At 45.8% G+C, this 27,434-nt stretch overlaps 2 protein-coding genes and 1 long non-coding RNA gene across 11 annotated transcripts in view; 1 reads left to right on the forward strand and 2 right to left on the reverse strand.

The window, feature by feature from the left end:
* On the reverse strand, window positions 1–22,506 carry LOC120737417 (arrestin red cell). Of its 5 annotated transcripts, none has more exons than XM_040038100.1 (17): window positions 22,174–22,506; window positions 12,936–12,966; window positions 11,872–11,932; window positions 11,690–11,734; window positions 10,681–10,778; window positions 10,495–10,593; window positions 9,389–9,448; window positions 7,102–7,169; window positions 6,597–6,732; window positions 6,441–6,525; window positions 6,283–6,355; window positions 5,935–6,072; window positions 5,770–5,853; window positions 4,965–4,988; window positions 4,654–4,730; window positions 4,504–4,558; window positions 1–4,002 (listed from the first exon to the last, which is right to left on the reverse strand). In XM_040038100.1, the coding sequence occupies exons 1-17, from the start codon at window positions 22,194–22,196 to the stop codon at window positions 3,912–3,914; spliced, it is 1,248 nt and encodes a 415-aa protein (XP_039894034.1). In that variant the 5' UTR covers window positions 22,197–22,506; the 3' UTR covers window positions 1–3,911. The 5 variants fall into 5 exon arrangements, with proteins under 5 accessions (XP_039894034.1, XP_039894041.1, XP_039894049.1 ...); XM_040038107.1 differs by having other exon boundaries at window positions 1–3,999; window positions 22,174–22,503; XM_040038115.1 differs by lacking the exon at window positions 4,965–4,988 and having other exon boundaries at window positions 22,174–22,498.
* The window catches only part of LOC120737582, a 25,320-nt gene continuing 3,498 nt past the window's right edge, over window positions 5,613–27,434 (forward strand). The window contains exons 1-2 of one of the 2 annotated variants that reach the window (XR_005696772.1): window positions 5,613–5,735; window positions 16,286–16,294. This is a non-coding gene — a long non-coding RNA (uncharacterized LOC120737582). Of the gene's footprint in view, window positions 5,736–13,933; window positions 14,054–16,285; window positions 16,295–27,434 lie in introns of those variants that run through there. The other variant, XR_005696771.1, reaches the window with a different exon arrangement.
* ap4m1 (adaptor related protein complex 4 subunit mu 1) overlaps window positions 22,817–27,434 on the reverse strand; it is a 19,548-nt gene continuing 14,930 nt past the window's right edge. For 2 of the 4 annotated variants that reach the window (XM_040038054.1, XM_040038063.1), the window contains exon 16: window positions 22,817–26,688. In XM_040038054.1, coding sequence (XP_039893988.1) covers window positions 26,497–26,688 — 192 coding nt within the window. In that variant the 3' untranslated portion in view covers window positions 22,817–26,496. The remainder of the gene's footprint in view (window positions 26,689–27,434) is intronic. The other 2 variants (XM_040038079.1, XM_040038071.1) reach the window with 1 other exon arrangement.

Raw genomic sequence — 27,434 nt, forward strand, 5'->3', positions numbered from 1 at the left:
TGTCTGTTAGTTCTTTTTACCTTTAATAAAAAGAAAACTAAAATAAAAATCTCAACATAAAAAATACATGGCGAAACAATAGACTCTTAAATGATTATGAGAATAATCATGGTCGCAATGATGATACAGTAGAATAATAAGAAGTCACCATAATAATAATAATAATAATAATAATAATAATCAGAAGCATAATAATCATAGATCTATCTGTTCTGGTGTCCGTCCCACCAGCAGAAATCACTTCCTGTTTTATAGACATTATGGTAAGCATCGCACAGGCCGGGGCGTGGCACTTGTCAAAATATTTTCACACTTAGCAAAGTTACCCCACATATGCACGACAAAATAAGGACAGAATCACAGCTCGTACGATTCACAGCACTGCTTGGAAACAAAATTTCAAACAAAGGAATTCAAATCATGCTCCGAGTCGGCTTCTTCATCTACGTCTCGTTTTAGGGTCGCAGCTGTAACGTTTGACTGAGCTAAGGAAGGAGGGAGGGTGGGAAGGAGGGAAATTTGGCAGTTTTAAAATTGAACAAAACAAAGTTCAAGTTGTGAAACCCCGACAAACAATTTTAGGGAAAAATAAATGTTAACATTCTTCTTCGTCTTCTGAAATAAAACGTCTGCAGTTCTGCGGGGTTTTCGTCCAATGAAAGTGCAGTGCTCGTGTTCATCTGAAATGTTGATCTGTACGGGGATTTGGGGCCAAAAATCATTAACAAAATAACATTAATAATAACGATAATAAAGCCTAGAATAAAAGCAACAGATTTGGAAAGCTGGCGTCTAAAACCTGAAGTCCTTCACATCGTGTCCGAGTTTGGATGGAGGAAAGAAAAGAGATCACTTAAATGGTTTGATGGTCTTGAGAGGGCAAGGCGGGATGTTGGTGAGGTGGATTTAGAACGGAAACACTGGTGCTGATTGGTTCATTTTGGCTGTCATGTTTCTCATGGCACCCTAAAGTTACTTCCTGTAAGTAAATGTGCTTTAAAAACTGTTTAAAAGCTTCCAAAATGAGCTAAAGTTTCAAAAGAACGTGAAGAAGAGCAGCATGGCTGCACTTATGACCACAAGATGAAGCAGAGAGTCAATGTGCAGCTACTTTTAAGCTGCTCCCTGTCCGACCCACCAGCAGAAATCACTTCCTGTTTTGTAGACATTATGGCAAGCATCACACAGACCGGGTACTCGCCAAAACACCTAAATCCAAACTCTGGACCAGATTTGAAATCGAGGTCCAGCAAAGACTCACAGCACTATCGTGGTACTACACAGCACAGCACTGCCTTTAGTTTCAGTTCATTTGTCTTCAACACGACTGCCTAGTGGTCTTTTCATGCATGTTTGTTTTGATGCTTTGGTTCATTTTGGACTATTTTAAACAACGTCAGCTTCTCAAGTTTAAACATTTCCTTTGGCATCAACCTTTAAAAAATTGTTTTATGGTTTCATTTTTAGATCATTATGTTTTGTTTCTAAGAGAAAAAAAAAAAAGGTCACATACCGAGAATAAAGGTGTGAAAAACATTTTCAAAGTGAATCAATACTGCTCATTACCAGCTCTGCATTTTAATTCTTGGTCTCTACGAGAATCTAGCAAAGCAGCTTTGCGTGATTCAAAGCTCTAAATAATCCTTATCTTGTACTGAGCTCTCACTTCCACTTTAAGACAACTTTCTTCTGATTGGCTGCCTCTGGTCAGAACATGAGATGGTTTCTGTGTCCTGAGATGATCATAATAGGGACATCTGCTCTGTGTGACATCATACAGACAGTGAGTAGGAAAAACAAAAAAACTGAGCATTTGGCTGCAGGATTACGGATCATTGACCAATTGGTTATCAGAAACTTCAACCATGTTTAATACGAACATTCACAGGAAATAAGTCAAATTTGAACAGGTCAACATTAAAGTGAGTAAGTCTGTTCACTGTCATCAGCATCTTTCAATGTGTCAAACAAAACAATAGTGGGATTTAAGTAATCTGTGTTTGATGGTCTAGAAATAACTGTGAAACTGCCAAATCCCGGACAAACCCCCAAATATTGTATCATCACAGTACAAACTAAACAACAGTAAAGGCCACAGAAATATTTGTTACCAGATTGGAAATAATTCCAGAAAAGAAAATGGTGACAACATTAATTTAAAATGTATCTTTGCAATCTACACAATAAAATAAAGAGAAGCTCTCAAGGATTAGAAATTATAAGAATATGTGGTTGTTTTCTTTTATTAAAAAGTTAATATTAATTTTAAAGTTATACTTACTAAGCAAAATATTTAATGGTTTATCCCCTGAAACTAAAATGTAAGACCTGAACTTAATTAGAGAAAAATAACACCACGCAGTGTTTCTAAACTGACACATCCCAGGTTTGCCCAAACGTTTTAAACCAACAGTTTTTCTTTTTAAAAAAAGCTGAGTTCTTGTCAGTCACCAAGGTTCATAGATCATCGTGTTGGCAACAGTGAAACCTTAAAGGCACAGCACAGCTTCCTGTGATGACTTAACTCTGAGGTGAAGCTTCATACGAACTTCATCTAAATGCTTGTTCAAAGTGAGTTTGGACCAGTGAGTGAAGACAACAAACCAAACAACGAGCACCAGAGTTTCCCTTCAATGAGCTGACAATGGCGAGTTAAACCGGCCGCACTGAGTCTCAGACCGTTTCTATTTTAACAAGCAACAAGAGAAACAGACTTTAGCATCAGTTTTGTTGACTTTAACTGTAAATCTGGAAGTGAAATAAACAGAAACAGATCAAAGAAAGGTAAAAAACCTATCCAGTGACTCGACCTCCAAATCCAGTCCAAAGTTCAAGGGAAAAAAAAAAGATTCCAGTGTGACTAAACTCGAGTGTTCTTTAGTTCCATCAGAGAAAACTGAAACAACCCAGGATATAAATTAAGAATCGTGACTCTCAGTGATCAGGCCCCCTGTACCATCTCAAATTTATATGCTTTGTTTTTAGCTTCAATTTGTTCGCTGTCACATTGATGCAATTACACGTCTTCATTCTCTTAACCAACAACAGTATTCAGACAAGTACCAGCTTACTGTTGAGCTTTACCAGGATTAAACCAAAATAAAGAGTTAAATTAGCTCCACTCACGGAGAGGGTGGATAAAGTTTTGGTCGTCGTCTTTTCATGTAATTTCTTAAAAAGCAGGATTGCAAAATGATCTCTGGGATCTGAATGAAGTGTCCGCACTGGAATGTTTTTTTTTAATAATTAAAAAAAGCCGACAGAACATGGTGAACGTTTCTGAACATGGACGACAGCTGGAGCAGGAGGAGAGCGGATGCTGGTGAAATCGAACTTCAGTCGCTTGTAAGACTTCTCTGAGTGTGTGTGTTTGTGTGCACATGTATTTCCTCTCGCTGCAGCCACCGCGAGAAAAACTATCTACAGGATTTACTCGAAGGAAAGCGGCGATCACCACCGAACAATTTTTTTTCCAAATATATATTCTGTTTGTACAGGACGGTGATCGTCGGGAAACATTCAAAAACAAAGCGGACGAACGCTGCTGATTCTTTAGCTTCCTGCTTTCTATCTCAAAGCCCCGCCCACGACAAGCAGCAGAGGTTCCCATCCACAGTGCCAACATCTGTCCTGCAGCTGCTTAACATTTAGAATTTCTAGCAAAAAAGAGAAACGAGAGACAACAGATGGAGAAGACGGCGGAAAAATGGCGGAGGTGGCGTGACGAATGGCTGAAGCAAGAGAGGAAGAACACCACCAAGCCCCTCCGAGGCCTCCGTCCAAATATACCCTCATCCATCCCTGGGGAATGTGAACAGTGTGTGAGTGTGTGTGTGTGTGTGTGTGTGTGTGTGTGTGTGTGTGTGTGTGTTGTGGTTTTGAAGCGAGCATATGAAGGGGTTGGCGAGCTCCTAGCAGTCCTCGTCCTTGTCGTCCACGACACCTTTGAGCCGGAGGCGGGCGAAGTCCTCGAAGACGAAGTCGTCGTCCTGCGAGATGCTGCTTGAAGGATGAAAAGGACGTTTTATTGTGAAAGGTTCCATACAGCCCTGTTTGAATCCAGCACCAACAGCACGTCACATGTGTGAACTGAGCATCTGTGAAGTTTTCCACCTCACGCCGGGTTTGTGAATCTGCCGCTGCTGCAAACGGCTGCAGATGTGTCTGCTGTCATTTCCTGAAACAGACGGTAGCTCCTAACCCTTCAGCATTAATGATGCGCTCACAGATTCAAGATCCACTCGTCACGTCTCGCAGCTCTCACAGGAGAAACCGTTCACGTCCATGGATTCATTTTACAGACGTTTTTTTGTTTCCTTAGGATTTTTAAACTTTCGGGTATTGAACACCGACAGCTGCTCCTTGTAAGGGTCAGTCAGTTCCACGTTATGGCGTGCTGTAGTTCACACATGCTCAGGTTAATCAGTGACGTTATGTTAGTGCTGGTTGTCATGGTTTCTGTTTGTATGTAAAATAAAACTCAGCAGAAGTCTGGAAACTCACTTTGTGTCAAACTCTATCAAATTGGTGTCGATGGGCGGGTCAGTTTCTGGCACAGCTGAAACACACACACAAGCATGTCACACTGCCGTTTCCATGGAAACTGATGCTCAGTGCCATGGTGAATCCGCATACGAGGCTGCAGAGACTCACCTGACTGCGGGCGGGACGCCGGCGGCTCCGGAGGTTTAGGATGCATTAAGATGAAGGGCAGCTCCACCGACACGTCCCTGGAAAATAGGAAGCACGGCGTCATTGCAGCAAACCCCGCCTCCTTCCTTTTTCCACCAACAGGTTAAAAATGTCCTGATAAATCTGCCCGTTAAAGCCCCACAGCTGATAATTAACTCACTTCAGAGCAAACTGACTACCGAGTGACAACAACCACCTAGAAACCCATGTTAACATTAAACACCAGGCTGTGGTTCCCCCACATGAACACTGAGGCTTTCAGTCCCATTTACCTCTCCAATAAGCCTCGCAGCAGCCTGCAGGGAGGGGGGAGGGCACACAGAAGAGGAGGGGGGAGAGGGGGACGGGGCGGAGCCACACAAAACGCCAAAAAACACAGAGAAGGGAGGTGAAATGAAAAGCAGGAGGCGACAGGTTCACAAAAACCTACAGTGGAAGCAAACACAGTGAGGAGCAACGACAGCAACGAGCCAACAGGGTGGAGCAGGAAGCAGGAAGTGGAGGCCGAGCTGCACCTGCAGCTCTTTCTGAATAAAACACCCGAAAAACGAGAAAATCGTCTTTAAACCAACCGTGAAAAAAAATGAAGAGATGCTCAATTTAGCACCACCGCCAGCCGCCCTCAGTAAATATCACAGGTCATGTGACTTTAAAGTCCAATGGCGAGACAGACAGATAAAGGACTACGGTCCTAGACAGATGCTGAGGGACTCATTAAGCTCTCACAGGCTTTTATTGTGAAAGGATGACTTTGTAAAGCCTCCCTCAGCTGACTGGAGTCTGAGCTCAAGCTCTGGCCGTGTTTAAGCTTCAAACAGATTCACGTGGTTTTTGTACGTCTTTAAGTCAAATATGATCCCGAGACTCGCTTCACACGTGTGGCGTTTCCATGTAAACGTGGACAAACGTCAGACCGTTGCGTAGGAAACGTTCAGGTGCAGCTCGGCCTCAGGCGTTTCACTGAGTGACGTCTGGAAGATAAAAACACCTCCAAACTTCACTGATGACAGCTACAGGAAACAGTGAGCTGGAGAGGACAGGAAGTGATGTCAGCAGAGTGTGTGTGTGTTGCTGTACCCTCCACGGGACACCACCAGCTTGACTTTGACTCTGTAGGACACCAGGATCCCCAGGACCTCCTTGTTGGTGACGTCCTTCACACTGAAACACACACGGAGCACTGTGGTCACATGACCATGCAAACACACCTGTGTGTTACACCTGTGTGTGTTTGTGTTTTACATGGTGGATGAGGCCAGGTTGGTGTCTTCATGTTTGAGCTTCCCGTCCAGAGCGAGTCCTCTCTTCTCTCTGTTCTTGTCCAGTGTCGGGGTCAGAGTGTACACCTTGCAGAAGGTGGAGCTGGACGACACCTGGTCGCTGTGGAGACCAGACGCTGCTGTCAGGCAAACCGTTCAGGTAAACCCCGCCCCTCCACCAATCTCATTAAACAGGTGTGAACATCAGTGACCTTTTGTCACTGGTTTTAAACCAGCTCAGATTGGTTAGCCTGGTTAACTCTATCACATTTTCATTCATTAACATTGGTTTAAACCAGTTTAACCAGCATGCAGGGACAGGGACACTTACTCTGCCTCCAGCTGAGCCACTGGACATTTATACTGGGCAGTGCTGAACAGGCAGATGTCTGCGTACTGACGCACTGCGGAAGACAAACAGAGGAGGTGTGACTGTGATAACAGGACGGCGTGCAGAGAAGCGCAGAAAAAGAGTTGAGAGATGCGTACCGGAGATCTTCACCCTCTTGACGGTCTTGGTGGAGTTGTTGGTGACGTGGACGTTGACGCTGATGGGCTCGCCGTGATAATACAGCTACACACAGAACACCATTATTAGCATAAAAACAAAGGACTGGTTTGTGGGTATCGGGGCTGTTTGCGCACCTCTTTGTCCAGAGATGCCTCCAGGTGCAGGGACCTGTCGGACATCAGGAAGCTGCGGGTGGTCTCCACCATCGGCTGAGGACCAGGCTTCTCCGGAGCGTACTGAACCTTCCTGATCACCAGACGCACCGAGTTCCTGCACACAGCAGAAGCTTCAGCACCGTGATTCCTCTAGCGTTCACTGGAGGCTGGCTCACAGTATGACACACAGAAGAGCCTCTCTTGTCCTAAAGTAAACACTGAGTCTGACATTTTACTGCCTCTGGTAGATTACTGAACTGTGAGTCTACAAAATAAAAGCCCCGCACAGAGCCTGCTGGGGTACAGGCTGGCTTTGGACTGCAATGAAACACAGCAAAAGCTTTAAAGTGGACCTTTTATTTCCTGTTCCACTGGTGGGTGTTCATGTTTACACGACCAAAGCTAATCCCCACTCAGTTATTTCTACTCTGGGTTTGAACTCCACGCAGCTCCTGAGTGAAGCTTCCCGCAGGTCTGAACTCACCTCTTGTGAATCTTCTCTTCCATTGACTTGGCACAGAAAGCTCTGATCTCAAAGTCAACACCACAGGCCTGCAGGAAGAGGAGAGAGGACAGCTCAGCGCCACCGTGTTTATAAAAACGCCTCAACTGTGCTGAGGCGCTGCGAGCGCAGCCCTGCTTTTTCCCGTTTTATATACACACCGTCTCTCTCTCTCTCTCCGCTATGAGCGACGCTGGAACAGCTTCAGCTAAAAATCAACGGCGTGTTTATCGGCCTGTCTGAGGCGGTCGTTACGGTAAATCGTAGCCTGTCAGCGACGCTCCTCACAGATAACCGACACCATCTGACTCCCCGTTTAAAACCAAACATGTCAACGCTGGAAGAAGCTCCTGAACGTCAGGCTGTTAATCAGGAATAAAATAGGTTTCAGGAGCCAAAATGTGTGAGAAAGAAAAGGTCTGCATGTCTTCAGGCCTGAAGGACACGCTGCACATCAGAATGCTGCATTTGCAGAAAGAAAAAAGGCAGTGATGGGAACTGTTCCCTCACTGACAGGAAACAAGTTGTTTAGTTGACCGAGCGCTCAGATCCACTGCTCCGCTGTTTCAGGGCCTGATCGGGGAAACATCAGCCGACGCAGAAAATCAACAACTAAAAACCAGGAAGTCTGCAGACGCACGCAAACTCAGCGACGCTTCAGAGTCGAACACGCAGCTGCAGAACAGAGGAGGGTTTGAATATTCATCTTTGTACAAGCTGAAGTAACCTGAGCGGAGGAGAGCTCAGCCTCACACCCGTCTCACATTCAGGTTTTCAATCTCACGACAGTAAAAGGCTGCATCATCATCTCGTGCTGCAGGTGGCTCCACCTGTCAGCTGCAAAGGTTATGCTGCTGTTATAATAATAAGACACATTATTATTATTATTATTATTATTATCATTATGGATGTGTGCAACTGGTGGACCAATCACCGCTGTTGTCACTAGTTGTTTAATCTAACTGTTAAAAGTTTCATTGATCCCTGGTGCTGGTAAATTATTGTGTCCTAAATGTTATGCAGCCACCTGCCACCAGATGGCGCTTCATGAATCCTTTCATGTTAGCTTTTGTGAACTCTATTAGAATGAGATCACAAATCCCAGCAGCAGAAATGAGCTTTCTCCAGGAGGTGGACGGGCTCTGAGTGGAGCTGCTACTCTTGCACATCAACAGCAGCCAGCTAAGGCTGTCGCCTGGGTCACGTGTTCCCACTGGGCATGTCCTACTGGGAGGAGGCTCAGTGTAGACCTGGGCACGCTGGCCTGGAACACCTCGACGTTTCCTCGGATAAGCTGGAGGAAGTGGAGGGAGGAAGGTCTGGGCTTTCCCACTTCAGAAGAAGCAGAAGAAGAAAAAAAAAATGTCGGGACGATTTATGATTTTGATAAATGCCGAACAGCGTGGACCACTCAATGCACTGTTCTCCCTCAGCTGTAACTTAAAATCTGAGTGTTTTAGTTTCAGACTACTTGGTTAGTCTGATTGTTTTTTCCTCGTTTCGCAAATAAGAATCGAGTTGCCAGGTTTTATAATTCAGTTTAAATTCCATCAAGTCTTTAAAGGAACCTGATCTAATAAACCAGACTGTGGGGTTTAAATCTGACTGCTGTTAAACGTCTTTAAAATCTATTTAAACCTCCTCTGAACGTGACATGGGCATCCACCCGTCTGCTGACCTGCTGTGGAGGAACCAGATGGGTGCAGCAGTTACTGGTTGTGCCGATGTAGCGTACTGGGACGTGTGTGGCTCGCCGTCCGACCCAGAGAGCCCGCTCTGCTCCGACCCTGTGGGCGTCAGCATTGTCCTGCTGAAACAGCTGCAGGGTGGGGCGCTGAATGCAACGTGAACAGGGCGGAGACCCTCCGTCAGACTTCCACAGAGAACAATCAGATCAGAGATGGTGCTCCAGCTCTGAGATCATTTACTGGACCTGAAAACTTCTCGTCCTTCAGTTTCAGACTGAACTCATCGTTAAAGCATCGAGTTAACGATCAGAAGCAGGAGGCGGTGCTTCCAGCTGCTCCCTGAACTCGCAGCGGTCGCCACAGCGGATGAATGGCACAGATTTTCCACCGGATGCTCTTCCTGACGTAATCCTCGCATTTACTATGTGACCCCCTGAGGCCGGCCTGTAAATCCCCTCGGGCAGGCGGGTTTGGGTGGACCCAGACAGAGATTTATATTTCAAACTGAGGCGTGACGTTTGGGAACAGCTAATTTACGACATCCGTGCTCTGCCGTTTCACAGCTGGGGGGGTTCGGTTACCTTGCCGGTGTCCTCGGGTCCGGGCTGTAGAGTGACTGAACAGGGGAGATTCTGAGGAATCTGGAAAACAAGAAGAAGAACGAGAACGTCAGAATCACAGTTTGTTCATTCGTTGTTTCCACACCACAAACTCAGAGCCCGTTTTTATGAAGCTTCCCACAGAGCGCCGACCTTTAAACTCCCAGCAGCCCTGGCTCAGCTCGACTCTCGTAAAGAATCCGAGGCTCCCATAAAGCTCAGATATTTTCTCAGACGTGCTTTATCGAGTAAAATAATCTGTGCACATTAAGAGTAAACGCCACAGTTTGAGAGCTGAAGGACGTCCTCCCTCATAAATGCCCTGCTGAGGAGGTGTGATGAATTTAACCCCTTTCAACCAAAAAGCTCCAGGAAGGTAAAAAAGTGCAATTAAATTTCCACCGTATGTGAAGGAGGAGGAAGCCAGAACAAATGAGTGTAATGAGCGGCTTCCTGAGTTCCTCAAAGGGTTCTTGATCTTACAGGGAACTGCGCTCCGATGGAAACGCCCTTCAGTGTGTCACTTCTAGTCTAACAGGAAGTCAAAGTCTTCCTCATTTGCATCTCCTTGTTTATTTCAGGAAGCTGGCGATCAGCAAACATCACGAGACACGTCTGACGCTCGTCCTGATATTGACGCCGGGCTGAAGCAGCCCGAGGAAAGAGCCGACAGACGAGGTCAGCGGGCTATAAATGATCTGCTTTTTCAGGCCACAGCAGACGGCGTTCAGACACTAATGGATGCTGGGTAAACACAGGCTAATGAACTGATGACAAAGATCAATATGCTCATCTTTAAATGTTTACATCGAGGCCCTGAGCTCCCACCTGGTTAAACAGCACCGTTCTTCTTCTTACATATTTTATACATCTTGCACACGTGCGGTGCAGAAAGGTTCGATAGTGCGCCGTACAGAACTCCCTCCAACCTGCAGCTGCAGTTCCTCTAATCACCAGCAGGGGCTCCAGCAGTGAGTCAGTGCCCACAGACTCACATGGAGCGTATTTCACTTCAAACACCATATAAAGACGTGGCGTCTTCACCACGAGCTCCACAGACGGAGCCCTGAGGAGGAGCAGTGACTCACGGTGAAGTAGAAGGGGTGTGCGTGCTGGCCGAGCTTCTTCAGCAGCCTCTCCTGCAGCCGGCTGTTGGGTTTCCGCTCCTCGGGCACCGGAGGGAAGGCCTGACGCCGAGAGAGAGACGACAGTGAGAACGTCCGACCTTTAAAAGTACTCAACTGTCTGCTCAGGCGCAGGCTGATGAAGCTCACCTGGAAGGTGGAGATGTACAGATCCTTCCGGAAGGATAGACCGAGCACGTCCAGGTCCTCGCGTCCATATCGAAACGCACAGGTCAGCGTGACGAAGACTGTGGGGAGGAAGAAGAGGCTGTTTGCAGTTTAAATGAGTCATTCATTAAAATCAGGTTTAATTCAACAATAAAACATTAAAACTGTTAAAAATCATCGATTCAGCAAAACAGCGTCGTTACAGAAGAGGTGGAGTGGACCTTTGCTGCTCTGCATGAGCCACACTTCAAAATAACCTTACAGCTCATGCCGAACATGACAGAGATGAAGCTCCTCCCCCTTTGAGGCATCATGCTTTTGATTGGCTGCCCTTTGCAACTGAACAACAGGACTTCTGACATCTCACTGTGACATCACGCAGGTCCACGAGTGTCAGAGACTGTGATAAACTGGTTGTTTAGAGCTCACAGTGATTATCTGCACAGCACAAACTGCCAGCAGTGGAAGAGCAGATACGACAGGAAAGCAGACGCAGGATAAGAGCTGAGCTGCGTTCTGGGTTTTGTTGGGTGATGTTTGTGTAGCAACATTAAAAACAACGTTCAGGCAAACAGTAATTTACCTGTTTTTCCAACTATTGACACACAGTCAGAGGTACAGAAACTGCTTATTATGTAAACAAAGGTCATTCTGTCTGTTTTGTATTCAACGTTTCTGAAACAGTTGTTTAACAGTAAACAGACAAAAATGAGACGTTTGTGTCCTTAATAAATGAACGTGCTGAGAAATAAACAGGAAGTCGTTAATCAAAGGCTTCAGCTGTGCACAGAAAGGTCAGCAGGAAGTTGATGAAAGAACACGAGCGCAAGGCTTTTACTCTCGTTTATTTACACACGGCAACAAGTCGCTGCACAGTCGGCTTCAGCACACTCTGCCACATGATTGGCTGATGAGACATTTGCTTAACGTTTAGATCTTGCAGTGAAGTCTCAGTGTGTTCCTGTACATGTGTGCAGGTGTTCTCGCCTACCTTTCCTGTCCTTCAGGTACTCTGGGTCGACCAGGATCACGCCATCTGTTGGCAGGAAGGAAGACAAACAGTCACGAAGGTTTACCTGATCAGGATCTCTGACTGCTGTAAATACAGGACTGCACCACAGCGGCCGTGCTCCCTAAAAACTCCAAAACAAACACAAACGAGTCCAGACTCACCGACTGGGTCCACGTGGTCCAGGTGGTCCACAAAGTCTCGCTTTCCCAAGTAAACCGTCAACTGCACAGACCAATCACAGGATTCGTTTATTTAATCCAGATGTGTGATCACAACAGCTCAGTGAAAACTGGATAAATCCTACTGGAATAACTTTGACCTCTTCTCTTCCTGATCCCCACACAAAGATCACCAGCTCTGTGCACACGTTTGCAGACGATGTGCTGTTAATAACTTATTTATAAACTGCTGCTCTCTGTATTGTTTCCCAAGTACAACAATGGAAGGTTTTTGGTTTGGAGTACAAAGGCAGTCTCTGGCTACAGCATCCAACCTTCCAGAGAGCTGCTGCAGGACGTTGCAAAAACACCTCACACAGGTGGAGACCAGTGTCAGGTTAACTTCCAGGTTATTTCTCGGCCAACCTGGAAGTTAGCGACCCCTAAGCCAGAAGTCCGGGAGAAGGGACGCTCTCTAATCGAAGTCCTAAAAGAACAGAATCTGCTAACAGCATGCAGCGTGTGAGCTCATGTTAAACTTCCCCATCGACAGGAAGTTTTAAAAAAAGAAAGATGTAACTATATCAAAGGAGTAAAGCAGGATCTGCCCGAGTGTTTAACCACACTGAACCACAACCTTCTGACAGGGAGTGAATTTAGAGGCAACAGTAAAGGAACGACTGCATAACACTGAATATTAATCTTTATCTCGACTCTCTTCTTAACAAATATTTAAACTAAAACTGGATGAACTGGTCACACTGGTGACGTCCCAGTTTACTACCTGACTTCACTGTGGAGCTGCTCTGCCTGCTTCATCTTCTGTCACATAATGAGTGCTTTGCGTCGCTCCCTTTGGCAGCTCGTTTTTCTGCCCTTACGTCTGTATATCTGCTTTTAATCGCCCTGATTCTATGATTGTGTTTTTACTCTGTGTTTGAGTGAAATGCTGCGATCTGAAGGGTCAGTATGAACAAAGCTTCATGTTTTAGGTGGCAGAGGGAGAAGAGTGCTTTCTACTGCTTCCTCACAGTGTCAGATGTTGCAGAACAAACTCGTGGACTCACCTTACAGTTGGGGCTCGACTTCTTGAAAACTCTGAGAGGTTTGGGAAGAGGAGACAGAGAGGAGGAAAGAAAGAGAAGGTTAGCTCGTTTTTTCTGGCTGAACCCTGTCGCTAAACGAAGAGCGCTGCGGTCGATTCAAACAGGTTTTCAGACCCGCTGCAGCTCATCGAGAGCGTGTGGGTGAGACAATTCTGTGAAAAATAACCCGAGGAAGTGTGGCAGCTTCCTGCTGTGTCGAAATAAACAGTGGCCTTGTTTGAAACCGATGGTTGGGGGTGGGGGGGGAAGTGGTTTTGATGAAAAACAGTGTACATGACCTAGGGTTATTATGGGATGTCACCGCACTGCTTTAAGAGGGAAACAGGTGGATGTTAACCAACACGATCACTTAAACTACTCGAGTCCAAGTCTGCGCGATGCCACTGAAACTCTTACAAACCTTTGAACCACCAGAAACACGCCGCAGGATCTCAACAATCATTACAAGAACAGCTGAACACACCGACACCAGGACCGAGTCTAGACCTGAGCCGCAGCTGAAAGAGTGAGGCTTTAGCGTGGCTGCAGTTTCACCGCCAAAACACAAGGTGGCAGCGGACTGCCCATTTCCCAACTGGTATAAAAAAAAGTGGTGGAAGAGAGAAGAGAAGCATCGAAGAAAAACTAATCTCCCAAAACCGGTCCCAGGCGCAGCTTGGACCCACGATCTTGATGTCAATAAACCAAAGTAAACTTCGGCCCCTCTTCGGTCAGCGCCGCCTCGGATCACTTGCAGTCCAGCACTACTGGGTGTGTCTGGTTGTCGTCACAGCTTTGCCGGGTTTCAAAGATGGTGGTTTTGATTTTGGTGAACCTGATGCTCACTGAGTGATGCTACTTACCAGGCATGCAGTCTGATGACATCACATTTTACCACCTGCTCAGATCGCTAAAAAAGTAGCTGGTACTATGACCTAATGGAAAACCCTGAAAGGTGTGGCGAACCGCGGCTTTTTTGACAATAACCTGCAGAGAGAGCACAGATGGACTAAACCTTCAGTTTGTGACCGCGGTCTTCGTTCTGCTCTGCAAACACAAACCGCAGCAGGACCAAAGTTTAACCTCGGACAATGACGGAAGTGCCAAAAGCATCCTGCTCACAGTGATGAAGCTCCACCCACTCTGGTGTCCTGCCACAGTGCAAACCAGAAATGCCACATCCCGTGTTACGCTGCTTTTCACGCTGCTGAATTTTATCAGTCAGCTGGAAAAGGACGCCGCTGCAGTTCCTTTAATGTCCACTTGAGGCTTCAGAACTCAGTCAGACCCCGCAATGTCTTAAAATCTCTAACTTTTCATTTTCTCCATCATAACAACTGCAGCCAAATGTTTTTAGAACTCATCAATTTGCATCCAGTTTGGAAATTAGGGGCGTGGCCTCTGTGGCTGACAGCAGATGGCCGTTTGGAGTCTTTTCAGTCTAGTGATGTGATGAAAAAGCACCACAGGTGCCAACACACCTTGAAAAGCTGAACTCATTTTAAGGCCTGGAAACCAAACATGCCCACAGTTCAGCAGCTGTGTGAGGAAGCACCGAGGCTCTCAGCATCTGTATGAAGCGGTCACTTCCTCCAGGCCCTCGCCGCCTCAGACATCATCCTCTGCCAGGACGAGGCGCTGCTGTCCTGCTTCCTGTCACAGCCGCTGATGCTTTCCACACTCGGGTTAAATTTAGATCACTTCAAAGCATGAATTAAAACTGATTTACAGGTTTCTGCGGCTCCGATTTTTGGCGCTCGAGGCTTATTTACGACTGTGGTGTTTTTTAATCTGCAGCTTTGAATCCAGAAAGAACAAAAACACGTCGTAATGAGCTGCAGATATGAACCGCACGCGCAGCTCAGCTCCACGCCTCTTCAGGCCACGCCGTTCCAGATCTGCTTCCCAATTAGGGCCGATAACAGCAATCATTTTCTTTATTGATTACCCTCAAACACCGCAGCAGAGGATGGTCACAGCTTCTCGAAGCCAGAGGCGACTGATGTCAGACTAATAATCCAGAAACTGTTTTATTTAACAGAGTTGAAGAAAACGTTTAAAATGTTACCATATATGAATAAATTAGAGTCACTGTGGTCATTTTGCTCATTCATGCACAGAAAGTTATCCCAGGTCAGAGACATCAGCTGTTTCTGCTTTTATTTTCACTTACTGACATTTTACAAGAGCGAGATTCACTAATTGAGACTGTTTACTAATCGTAGCCTAAACCTGGTGCATTTCTTTCTCCTGGTATTTACACAAACCTGCTGAAAACGAAGCTCGACTGCTCAGAACAAAACGGTCCAAGTGACTTTTTAGGCCAGAATCAACTAATTATTCTACACTTCAAACAGGAAACAGGTGGAACCAAGGCAAGCAACACGGCGCCGCGGTGCAGCGGTTCACACGTCCACCTGTGTCGGCACCTCTGCACATCCAGCCCAAAGAAATCCCATTTCATTTTCAGGAACGATGACTCGACGAGACGCAAACGCTGCAAAGCAGGAAGGGGGCAGACATGGCAGGGTGTGAGGACTATAATGGACCTGCGTCCGGTCACGTGTTTCCTGCTCCCGTTGGTGAATGTTGGTGGCCACAGTCCCCAATAATGAGGTCAGTGTGTAGAAGTGGTCCCAGGAAAGCACAACAAAAAAAGACTAAAGTGTGTGTTTGTTGCTGCTGCACACACGACTGTTTAAAGACACGGATGGTGTTTGGACTGCTGACGAGTCTAAATTGTCACTTCTGCCCATATTCGTCTGCTGCTTCTTACTAATAAAGTTATTTTGTTCAGTGAGGCTTCAGATATGAAATAAATGAATACATTTTGTTTCCTTTCAGGAGCATTTTTGTGACTTCACCATCAGAAAACAAACTAAAAGCAGGAGGAACAAGCTGGAGCTAAGTGGGTCACCCTCCATCCCAATTATCTGAGAGCACGTTTTCCAAACTTCGTGCCAATACCAGTTATCAGCACCTTGCAGAGAGGCCCACAGGGCTGCCAGATCACACCACAATGATGGCAGCAGCCTGCCAGCGCCTCTCAAACCATTACAAATCACAGCAGCACGGCTGGAGCTCATCGACTTATTTTAGCTGCTGCTAATTTCAGCTCGCTGCCTTTACCTTTAATTCCACCTTAAACTCTGAGTTTGTGTGTCAGCTGAACCACACAGTGGACCTCTGGGACCACGGCTCCTGTTAGCGTCATGGCCGCTCATTGCTCGCCCATCAGCCGGTTACTGCGGGGCTGCTGTAAGAATTGGATAACTTGTAAGACCCTGCATCATTCTTTCTTCTAATTGGTCAGCTTCTGGAAGCCTGCTGAGGAGCAGACGGTGGGCTTGTGGTTTGAGTGTGTTATGGACCAGTATTTAACTGAGCTCTGCAGGCAGAGAAACTAGGAGGAGAAACTCGCTCGAGTCCTCGCAGGATGAAGTCGTAAACGTCCCTGTGAGCTGCTAACCTTAACGAACAGCAGGCCTGTTTTGTTCTCGACTCCAACGTTAAATCTGAGGTGATGAAGGGCCCTGCTGCGCAGATATAAACACGTCTCGTCCTGAAATGCTTCCTGGACTGACGAAGTTACAGCGACAGTGTTTGTGTCCAGGCTGAGCAGAAACACTCGTCCATCATGGAGTCCGGCTGTAGTGCTTCAGCTGAGCGTCGCTGCAGCTCCTGCGATTCATTCAGCGATCGCTGCATTTTTATTCTGTGGTCTTTATAATTTAGGCACCTTCATATTATTTTATTATTTTTGCAGTCAGTGGGTAGAAATGGTTACATTCTGGAAGACATGTTGGTTTCATGTTAAACTGCTGGTTCTTATTGTGGCTGAACGAGGTAAAGGGAACCTCTGTGGCTCGTTTCCACGTTTTTATTCTGGGACTCCACCAGAGCAGTTTTACATGAGTCACAGTTCAGAAATAATCCTTCCTCTTTACTCTGAGCCTGCTGCAGTCCCTTTAGTTCACCCTCCAACAAGCTTTCATCTGACTGGTTAACTTCTGGAAGCCAGCTGAGGGGCAAACAACCCCCTTCATCCTGGCTCCAAGCATAAACAGATGCTTTGGACAGTGGGCGGGGCTTCTGTGCTTCTCTGTGACTTCATACAGATCCCAGAGTAGAAAAAAAACAAACGGTGTTTAGCGTGCTGCAGACACCGAGCTCATGTTTAATATGAACAGGAAATTTAAAAAACCTCACTTTTGGTGTGATTAATAAACCAGGAGGATGACGCACTTATGAGTAGGTTAAAATGAATACACGCAGATGTTTCAGCAACGCTTCAAACCCATCAGTGAGACTTAGTGTGGCCCCAAAACTCAAATATTCTCATTTGTATTTGTGTCAGAAACAGAGAGAAGCAGCAGCGGATGATACAACTACGTGAGGCTGAAGCTGGCGTCGAGGGAAAGAGATCCCGTAAACAGGAGAGCGTCGCAGCGAGCGCTTCCACCTGCAGGGGGGAGGTCTGCAGGGACGGCGCTCGCTCAGACAAACAGCTGACGTGAAGCTTCATGTCTGAACATGAACTGTTGCCATGTGACAACGGGATCGTGTTACCCAGCTGCTGGTGTTAAAAACATTTCAGATGATTTGAAGAGTCTGAGTGCAGATTTTCTCTTCTTAATTGTTTGTAACCAGAGAACACTCGGAGCTCCAGCGGCTGAAACGGGAGAGCGATGGGCTTAGAACGGCTCCATGCACCAATCTGAGAGCTGGGAGTCTGCAGCCATAAACCCTACATCTTCATCTGATGATCTGCAGCATGGTGCAGCATCATGCTGGAGAAGGCTCAGTATCACCAGCGAGCTCCTGGGAGGGGAAAGGACTGCAAACCAAATTGAGCAGCTTTAAAAAGCTCCAAATGACACAAATTCAAATTCATGCTCCATAATTTAGGCGACTGTTTTTTAACGAGCATGAACTCTTATATAAAACCTAACGGGTGACCACAGCCGCTGCAGTACCTGTACAAGCAGGTGGAGGACAGGAAGCAGGTCGGACCGCAACACGAGGAAACCAGGTTTCCTCTCGGTCACAGTTCAGTGAGCGGCGGCGTCTCGTGCTGTTTATTAGCCAAACACTCAGAGCAGCAGGAGCGTGATGCTCGCTGCGTTTCACACTCTGACAAAACTTCCTCATGTTTGCCGGACGCCACCGTCGCTGCACTTCCTCTGCAGCGCCTGCCGCCCACAGACACTCGCGTTTCAGGGCCGCCTGCCTTCACATGCATGCCAGCCTCAGTTACACCTTCCTCTGGATTTATACCCAACAAACACAGTTTAGTGGCAGCAGAAATAATCCCAGGAACAAAGCGCACAAGCAGGCTCTTATTGTGGCAGTTCAGCCCGCCCTTCCTGTCAGGCCGATGCCTTCAGCTGAGTCTGTAACGGTGAAGCTGCAGATAAGCAGGACTCAGACTGGTCTGACCACCGGAGCAACGAAACAGGGTGAAAGTTACATTTTAAACTCTGCAGCTGAGCGAGGAACCAGGAAGTTATTCTGCAAGATTCAAACTAGACGTTCATCTTCAGGCTGTTTTCTTCCTCTTTCAAACTGCTGATTCAGATTAAATGATTAAACTGTGGGCGGTTTTGCAACTGTTTTCATTAGTAATCAGCCAATTAGTCGAACAACTGCTCCTAGAAAAACTAAAATTAGTGCAGAATGAGGGGAGAAAAGTGATGAAAGGGAGGGATTTCTGAGGCTGGTATTAAACTACAGACCTGAAACTGAGCTTCAGACACAAACGCCAACACAACAAACCGTCTGTGTCATTTTCTGAGAGTCAGATTTGACGATTTGATGTTTTTGTCAAAAAGTATTCAACAATAAAGTGAATATCTGAGCTTTGTGCTGAGGATTATTTTCCTTTAAATGTCCTGATCCAGCATCAGTTGCTCCTGTTACACCAGCAGGAAAAAGTACTGCAGTATCTGCTGTTTCCATCCCCTCAGCGCTCAATCAGCTCTGCAGCTAACAGTTATTTTTATCACCAAATTCATGTTTATGTGACATATAAGAATCATTTTATTGTTTATAAAATGAATTAAAAATGTATAATTTGGACACTTTATGGAGCCACTAAGGCCTGAAACAGTCGCAGCTTATTTTTCTTCATTGCTTCTAAAAAAAACACAAAACTTTTATTCTGATTAATCTGAAATCGATCAGCGTCGCTCCAATGTTGGAGCTTCAGGCCGCAGGAAGTCCCTCAAAATGAATAAATAAATATTGCAATTATGCCTCCCATTAAATATTTACGCCTGGAGAACGAAGCGGAGCTTTAAAAAGCCATATGGGATGTAAGCATTAAAGCTATTCTTCATTTCCTGATATTTCTGATCAGCTTTTATCATTGGCAGGTCAAAAATGGACTTTTTGCGTCTTTTTGGTCCTTTTTAACATTTACCCTGAAAAAACCAGACGTTAGAAACATTTGTGTATTTAGCGGCTTTGAGGTCACATGTTAAAGCTTCATACAGGCCATCGAGTGGGACTCTTCCTCTGCCTTTGAGCAGAGTCTGACGCCCTGAGTAAGAAACCTGCGGTCGTGTATATATTAGTTGGTTTTGAATTCGATTTCTGGGCGTGTGAACATCTCCAGCTGATGTACGACATTTCACACCTGGTCGGTGTTTCGTACGTTTGTACAAATTAAAAGCAGGATGAAGAACAGGAAGTGCATCACTGTTTGTTTCCAGCTAAAAATAACACAACCAGTTTTTTTTTTTTTCAAAAAGAAATGATTTGCTTGCATTTGCATGCAGAGCAAATACACACTGCTACTTTCATCTGTGTCTGCAGCATGAAGAGGGTCAGGCCTGGGTCAGCCATTTTTGATAGTAATAAAAACAACAACCAGACATGAATAATAATAATTAGACGTTTGAGCTGTGACAATAATTCCAGACATCTAAACTTCACGTTGAGCACAAAAACAGCTGCAGCTTTGAGAGCACGCCAACCTGTTTACACGAAAAATGTGGCAACAAGGGACAAAGTCAGAACCACCACCAGACTCCTCTTACAAAACCAGCGACTCTTACATGAAAACAGGGTCGAGTTTATGCAACGCACCATTTCCGATATGACTAAATACATTAGGAACACCAAAGTCATGCAGCAGCAAGAACTAAGCAGCTGAGCGAGCTGTAAACAAGCAGCTCACGTGTTTTGTGACATAAAATTGCTGTTTTTGTGAATGAGTCTGGTAAAGCGTGACGGCTTCACGTCCTTGACACAGGTGTTGAAGATGATCTCAATACAACAGCCAATTAAAACGGATTCTTTTAGCTGTGCAACACCTGACACGGTAAACAACTGGAAGCAAAGCGTGAAATAACAGTTTTCCTGAGCCGTGGCCTCTGAAGGAGAGGCCTTTTTGTCTTTAATGTAACACAGACAAAATATCAGGATGTGATTGGTTCTAGCTGGGCTCGTCGCTACACCTCGCAGCCACACTTACTAATCTAGTCGTACAAGACTCGAGGAGAGAAGCTTCACAGCTGTCAGTACAAAAGGTGAAAGGTCAAAGAGAAAAACTTTCCACTGCTGGCTGGTGTTTTGCAAACAGGCGAAGTGCCACAGAGCCACTCGACATGCAGCTTCGATGTATAATCTGTTAACAGCAGCTCGAGCGTGAATGTCAGTGAGAGCCATTTCTTCAACAGCTATGACGTTGGTCTTTCCTCCTGCCCGTTTCCTCTCCTCCCAGTTTTCCACCTGCTTCCTAACAGGAAGTAACTGGCAGGAAAGAAAGTTAAGTTGCAAGTGGAATGGGCTGGGCTGACTCGCCCCCCCAGTTAGAGGAAAATCCATCAAAAACAGCGGCGATGATCAGCATTTTATAGCAAAAAGCTGCTACACATGAGGAAACGGATCGTGTGCATGAAAGCTGTACATCCAACAAACGACCTCACAGAGGAGAAACAGGCAGGATGTGGATGTAAACAGCCTGAAGCAGTCAGCACTTTAATGTCATTTTCAGCAGCTTACATGTGCTGGAGTAAAGGAAAGAGCTGAACCTGACTTTAAAGGCCCTGTATTCCTGTCACATTACAACAGGACGGGGTCTGATGAGCTGCACAAAAACACAACAGTTATTCCTCATCATTAGTCTTATTCTTGTGTGTTGGATTAATGCAGTTAAGCCCTCTGGGTCTCTTCTGTTAATCGGAATCTGCAGAAGGAGGAATAAAGGCGAAAACACGGGAAGGAACGCTGATCCACAGCAGTGCTAACCCAATTAACTGGGGGTGTAAACACACAAGGGAAGGGGGGCACCCTGAGCTTTATAGAAACCACAATCACTTTGTGTCGTTGTGCTGTGCCTACACATCGAGTAGAACGGCCCGAAACAGGAACCAGAACTCACAAATGTCCGAAAACGAAACCTCCACCCTCTTTAAAACACATTTACAGCTAACTGGCATGAACCTGCGGTACCAGAAACCCGAAATAAGCCCGTGATGGAGGTAAGCGAACCTAAATAGCCCACCAATACGCTCCTTCGTACCAAATTCCATTCAAAAACACTTCATTTTAACATTTCGCCCCTGGTTAACGAGAATAAACAACACTCTAATATTTCACGTTTCATAAAAGCTGACTGTAAACATTGGAACTGAATCGAACAAGAACAACCTCCATAATTTAAACAAATCTCGAGTTAAAATGCTGTTTTGCAGGTTACATGTCGATACCGCCCACTAAGGTTTCAGCGGTCTTTTACTGGACAAACACCGTGGGAATTCCTCTCTAAAACACCCAAATGTGGTGTAGAATTACACGAATATGGTGCCGATTTTTTTTTTCTTTGTGCTAGATTAAGCGGTGGGCATTAACAGTTGATCATTTTTGGTGTGCTTTTCAGTCAAACGGAAACGTTAGCGGGATGTTGAAAATTGACAGATTTCTGAGCGGACGCTGGAACGCCGTCCCTTCCACCACAGCCGCGGATAGCTAACCCCACCCTGCTGTGCTAACTTCGCCTCCTGCGAACGAGGTCATCGCTCTGAGACCTCCGGACCACAACCAGAGGGCTCGCTCGCTGGTCTCGGCCCGGGTCTAGCTAATTAAGCGGGTAAATCTCTGATGCTCGAGCTGAGAGGAGAAACTCCTCCGCCTGGGCCACTAGCACGGCTGCTAGCGAAGTGCGTGAGAACCGACGCTAACCCGCAGCTAGCCGTTTATAGCCTAGCCGTCCTACCTGGTGCCCGCCTTGTCCCCCATCTCCTCTGCAGGCGGACGGCAGGAAGATCCCAACAAAATGAGGCCGGACTCGTAGGTGTCTTGACTTTAAAACGGAGGCTTTTCTTCAGGCTGTTCCCCTCACATCGGCGCACAGAGAACTAGTTAGTATGGTAATTTGATTTAGCGCCGCCTCGGCTCTCCGCTGGCTTCCGCAAAGGCAGCAGCTCCCCCTCCCCTCTGCGTGTTTGTGCGCGCTCTGCTGTCTCTGTGAGGACCCGCTGCGAAATGAAACAGCAGCGGGCTAATCCAGCTGCTTTACAGGCTGACCGAGGGTTTACTGCTGCTTCAAGGTCCATTCATAGTTTGGCATAAATGATTCCTAAACTGCGGTGCAGCGCAGACATGCTGCTACCACCGGCCATTCAATGGTAAACAGAGCAGGAGATGATTCACATTAAACAGCCTGACATGTTTAAGGTTCACCGCAATCCAGGGCCGTATTAACCACAAGGCTTCAGGTTTCCCGGACCCTCAGGAGCCCCCAGGAGTCCTCCACATTATGAAGCAATACAGAAATCAGGGAGTTGCTGATCTTTACTGTAGCTGATGTTTTTTCCCCAATAACACACCCGGAAACACAGTATGACAAAAGTACCAAACAGACGTAATTTTTTTATTTAAAAAGATACAAAACAAGTAGCGGAGCCCAAAAACTCCGAATGACTTTTTCCCATAGACGCCTACATGATCACCAACCACATGGTTTTAACTTGTCCGTCATTTGAGACGTGATGTCCTTACAGACTGGTCTGCAACCGTTTGGCAACCGCTGGTCGGTCGTGAGCGAAAAGTGTATTCCCCAACTCATCAGCAATTGCTTTGGTTGCTAGCAAGTTGCTGCAATCATCCGTGTGTCTGCAAAGCTGTGAAAAAAGCAACACAAATAGAAATGTCGAAGATTCACCTTCAAAGTGGAATTTGTGCCTTCTGACACATATCGGCGTGGTTCTGAGCCATCACTTGTACTTTGAAGGCGACCCTTCTCTGATTTGCATCGCACTATTTCAGGTTTCACCGTCACCACATCAGTAATTAGCAAAGCGTTTGCCCACAATTGGCATCTTCCATGCAAACTACAGCCAACCGAAGTAACCACAAAGACGTTTTTGTTGCAGCGTGCTCTTTGCAACCGATTTCACCAGGCATACGCTAACAACCTCTAGGAACCGTCACCAACTATTGAGGGAATACATACTTTGCCCTAATGTGTATCACCTCCAATATTGCAGACCACTCTGGAGGAATGCAGACTGACATCCTGTGACAAGCCTCTAGGAGACTGGAGGTCTTTTTATGCAACCACAGTCTTCGCCATCTATTGGTCTTCAGGTGGAACACGGGTTTAAGACACGTGCTTCATTTTTCCAACCTGTTCTGCTGGGCTTCACCTCAGCTTATCCGAGTGCCTGACCAATAAACTACACGGTTTCAGGCTTTACGGGGCAGAGCCCACAGACTGAAGCAGCGAAGTCACAGTGACTATGTTCAACCTTCATCCAGAGGCCACGGTCGGAGAAAAGCCTTCAGGGCTGCTCTTGAAGGAAGCCCTTTTCCACCACTGCAAAAAACGCTACTCTGCCATGTAATCTGTAAATCACAATTTTGGGCTATTGTCTTCAAATTTGGACTTATTAAAACAACATTTCTTGAGTTACTGAGTGTCAGGCTAACCCTAGTTTTGAGTTATTAGATTGAAATTTAAATGTAGTGTTAAAGACGAGCTTCCATATTTCCTCCATAGATGTTAATGTTCTTCTGAGCCGCTGTAGGAACAGTGTTTGCGCTGTAAAAGGACATGCAGGCGTTTGCCCTGTGACATCATTGCAGGACATTTGCAAGTTAAGCCTGCAGCTTGTGCAGTTAAAGATTAGATGTTGTCACCTCGTTCCAGACTTAACACGCATTTCACAATTTCAAACTATTTTGTAACTAATTTCTGATATTATCAGCTGCAGAACACCGAGCATCAACTGGGATGTTTCATCATTTAAGTTTCTAACCACGAATGCAGGCGCACAATAAAGCAACAACTTATTTCTTACGACACAGGAATCTGTTCATGTGTCACTTTTAGAACATTTAATCCCAAAATAAATTAAAAAATGGTCTGGATGAGGTCATCCAGGTAAGTCACCTGGATGACATCTTCAGTTTCAGCTGACTGCAGGTTTGTTCAGTCACCTGTGCAACAATCAAAACCACAGCATCACATAACATGAGATCTGTTTTATGATGCAGACTGCCGTGACCTGTTTGTAAGGAGACCTGTGGTCAGCACAGACTCTGGAAAGTCACCTGGATGAATGAAAAATAGATTTTGCTGTTGATTCTGTTTAATTTCTTGACATATCAAACACATACCCACTGTTAGCTTGTTGTAAAGAGCAGATAGCTCTGTAGGAAACATGTTGTTTATACCATACGGTGCATTTTAGGAAACTTTCATTCATCTGATGAACTCTCTGCTCTCAGACTAAAGGCGATGTCACAGCAAGAGCAATGGGAAAACCCCACTCCCTCCTTCTGGGAAAGCATAATAAAATTATAGTTATTTGAACTAATTGCATTACTTCAGAAATTCTGTCCTTAGATACACCAACAAAATTTCCATTTTATTGAAAGTTCTTATTAATTACCAAGGGAATAACAGCACGCCACTCATATCTGGAGGTTTGTTACATTTGACACTGAACAGGCGGCGCGCTCGAGAGGAGTGGAGTCACAGGTCACGCATCAAGCATCGCCAAACACTCACTCGGTTTTCGAGGGCTTCATAATCCACTTAACACTAATTGGGTTGGAATGGCACTCCATGTGGCGGACCCTCCACGTGAACACGAGATGGTAGCTCAAAGGTAGCTCTTGTGCTGCCTACATGTGCTAACAACATCTGCTTTCAACGGTCTCTCCTTCCAGTTTCTGCACAACATGAGGTTTGGATCAGAACGTTCTTCATTGGACTTTAAGGACTAACACGTTTATTTGAAGCTAGACAGACACTTTACTCGATTCATCTAGAGCTAACAGTTGGTTCTTTGTGAACAGAAATATTTTATCCTGAATAAGCCCCAAAAGTTGGTTTTCTAACAGTGAAACCAGAAGTGCCTTAAACTGTATTCTTTTTAATGGCCACCAGGGGGCCAATGAATTCTCGTCCTGTGGACCGTTATCTAACCTAGTGGGCCGTGACGGTACTGCAGGTGTCATAGAAATTCAGTTTTAATTTACTTACAAAGTACAATTACATATTTATATTAATTTATGTGAACTTGAAATGCAGGAGAAGTTTGTGTCCTAGTGACAGATGGGTCACGTTAGCCTTAACACTTTGCATATAAACTGCCAATGCTAATGGGTAACATTAGCAGTTTATAGCCAACAGACTGATTTTGAATAACATTGTCATGTAAATGCTTCACTCTCTCACACTTTGATCAGAGTGGAGGTTAGAGATCGGGATTTTCTGGTTTTGCAGCACTCCTGACTTTGGGAATCGCTGCTTTGGAGAAAAAGCTTTAACAGCTTTCTTTACTAAGTCATTGACTTCTGCAGAGTAAGACCGGTGACCTAAGCAGAGGCTTCATCACATGTGCCAAGGTGGTTTCGCCCTTAACCCCCACTGATGGTAATGACCCATACCAGCGACTGTCAGGATCGACTCCAAACAGGTTAAATACCTAGGACTCTCCTGTTTTAGAACTGAAGGAGCTCCTTGGATGAGACGTGACATGTCTCTACAAACATAAAGAAGTCACGCTGCCTTCTTTTCCCCAAACTTTAGGACTAGCAAAGACAAACAATGTCAGATTAAACCAGTTAGCTCCTGAACATCAGCATGAACAGCAGGTGAAGGAATTCACTAGTTTAAACTTGAGCAAAAAGAACACAAGAACTAATAACAGGGATTGTTTATAAAGGCCTGAATGGAAATGTAACAGCTGGCTCTTCACTTCCAGGATGCCTACATCCTCATCATCAGCGCCACCATCCATCCTGAGGAAACAAAGAGCTACACAGTGTCCTAAAGCTCAATTTTAATTTCAACTTTATGTCACGCCTAGAAGGTTAAATGCAAGGAGGACAAAGAGAAGTGGAACTGGTCACCGAGCAGAAATGATTCAACTGAATCAGCACATAGCTCCGATTCTGCACAAACCACCAAACACAGAGTCACAAAAGGATGAAACAGCGAGAATCACATTTGCGTTATTAATGTCACGTGTCTCGTCTCCAGTCCTGTGATCAGTCAGTAAGATCATCGCTGAGGTAATCCAAATGTTCAGATCCGGATCGTGTAGGAGTCCGAGTGGGTGACGTATCGGACCCAACGCTGCGAGGGGCCAGGCTGGATGGGCGACAGGCGCAGGAAGCGGATCTGCAGCCCCGTGGCAGTGATCTTCGGCAGCTCGAAGCTCAGACCCACCGGACCGACCTCCAACATAGAGGCCGAGCTGAGGCTGGGGACCTCCAGCTGAAAACAGGGGGGGCAGAGGTGAGGGGTGGGGGTGCTCGTTAGTTAATAATTTCTATGTTCATGTGATAACTTGTTATCTTTCACACAAACTATAGGCAGCCGAGGCTTTCAGTATCACCTCACACCTGTCACTGGAGATTCGCACAAACATTCGCAAACCTCTCGGTAAATTCATATTTGTCCCTAGCGACCGGTGGTTGCCGGGCGGTCACTACCAGCCTTTAGGCCCGTGTGAGCAGGCGTTTAGCCAGCGTGACGGAAGTAAAGCTAAACGTTTCTTCTATTAATATTTCTGTTTTCTTGGAACTTTTTAATCACATTGATGGTAATGAATCAGATCAGCGTGTTTTCACGGGACTGTGCAGTCATGTGAAAACACGCCATACTTGTTCAGGCTTTTTCCAATTGGACTGTGTTTCCTTCAATCAAAGCACAAATCTAAAACCTGAACCGTCTCTTAGGATTAGACACATCACTGCACCATCCTCCATCTTGATTTCAGTGATCACATGACCACTTTGCCTCTTGTTTGGAGGCAGGTGCCACTGAGGGAGGAGGTCCTTTCCTAAATCTCTGACCGATCAGCACGCTGTAACAGAGGGCGTGAAGCACGAAGAATAACGTGTAACTGGAACTCCCGATCGTTTTTGTCACTGCTGTGATGGCGGCCATGTTTGTGCTTCGTTTTTGTGAAGCTGCAGGAAGCGGTTTGGTGTCGCCCGTCTGTAACTACATTTATGTGT

Source organism: Simochromis diagramma, unplaced genomic scaffold, assembly GCF_900408965.1.
Source record: "Simochromis diagramma unplaced genomic scaffold, fSimDia1.1 OVJJ01000323.1, whole genome shotgun sequence".
Taxonomy (NCBI): domain Eukaryota; kingdom Metazoa; phylum Chordata; class Actinopteri; order Cichliformes; family Cichlidae; genus Simochromis; species Simochromis diagramma.

Coding starts and splice junctions, on each gene's coding strand:
- LOC120737417 (XM_040038100.1), bottom strand. CDS start 22,196: ATGGGGGACAAGGCGGGCACCAG. Junction 6,073..6,282: donor GTGGCTCAGCTGGAGGCAGA/GTAAGTGTCCCT, acceptor TGGTCTCCACAG/CGACCAGGTGTCGTCCAGCT. Junction 4,731..4,964: donor CTGCGAGGCTTATTGGAGAG/GTAAATGGGACT, acceptor CCTATTTTCCAG/GGACGTGTCGGTGGAGCTGC.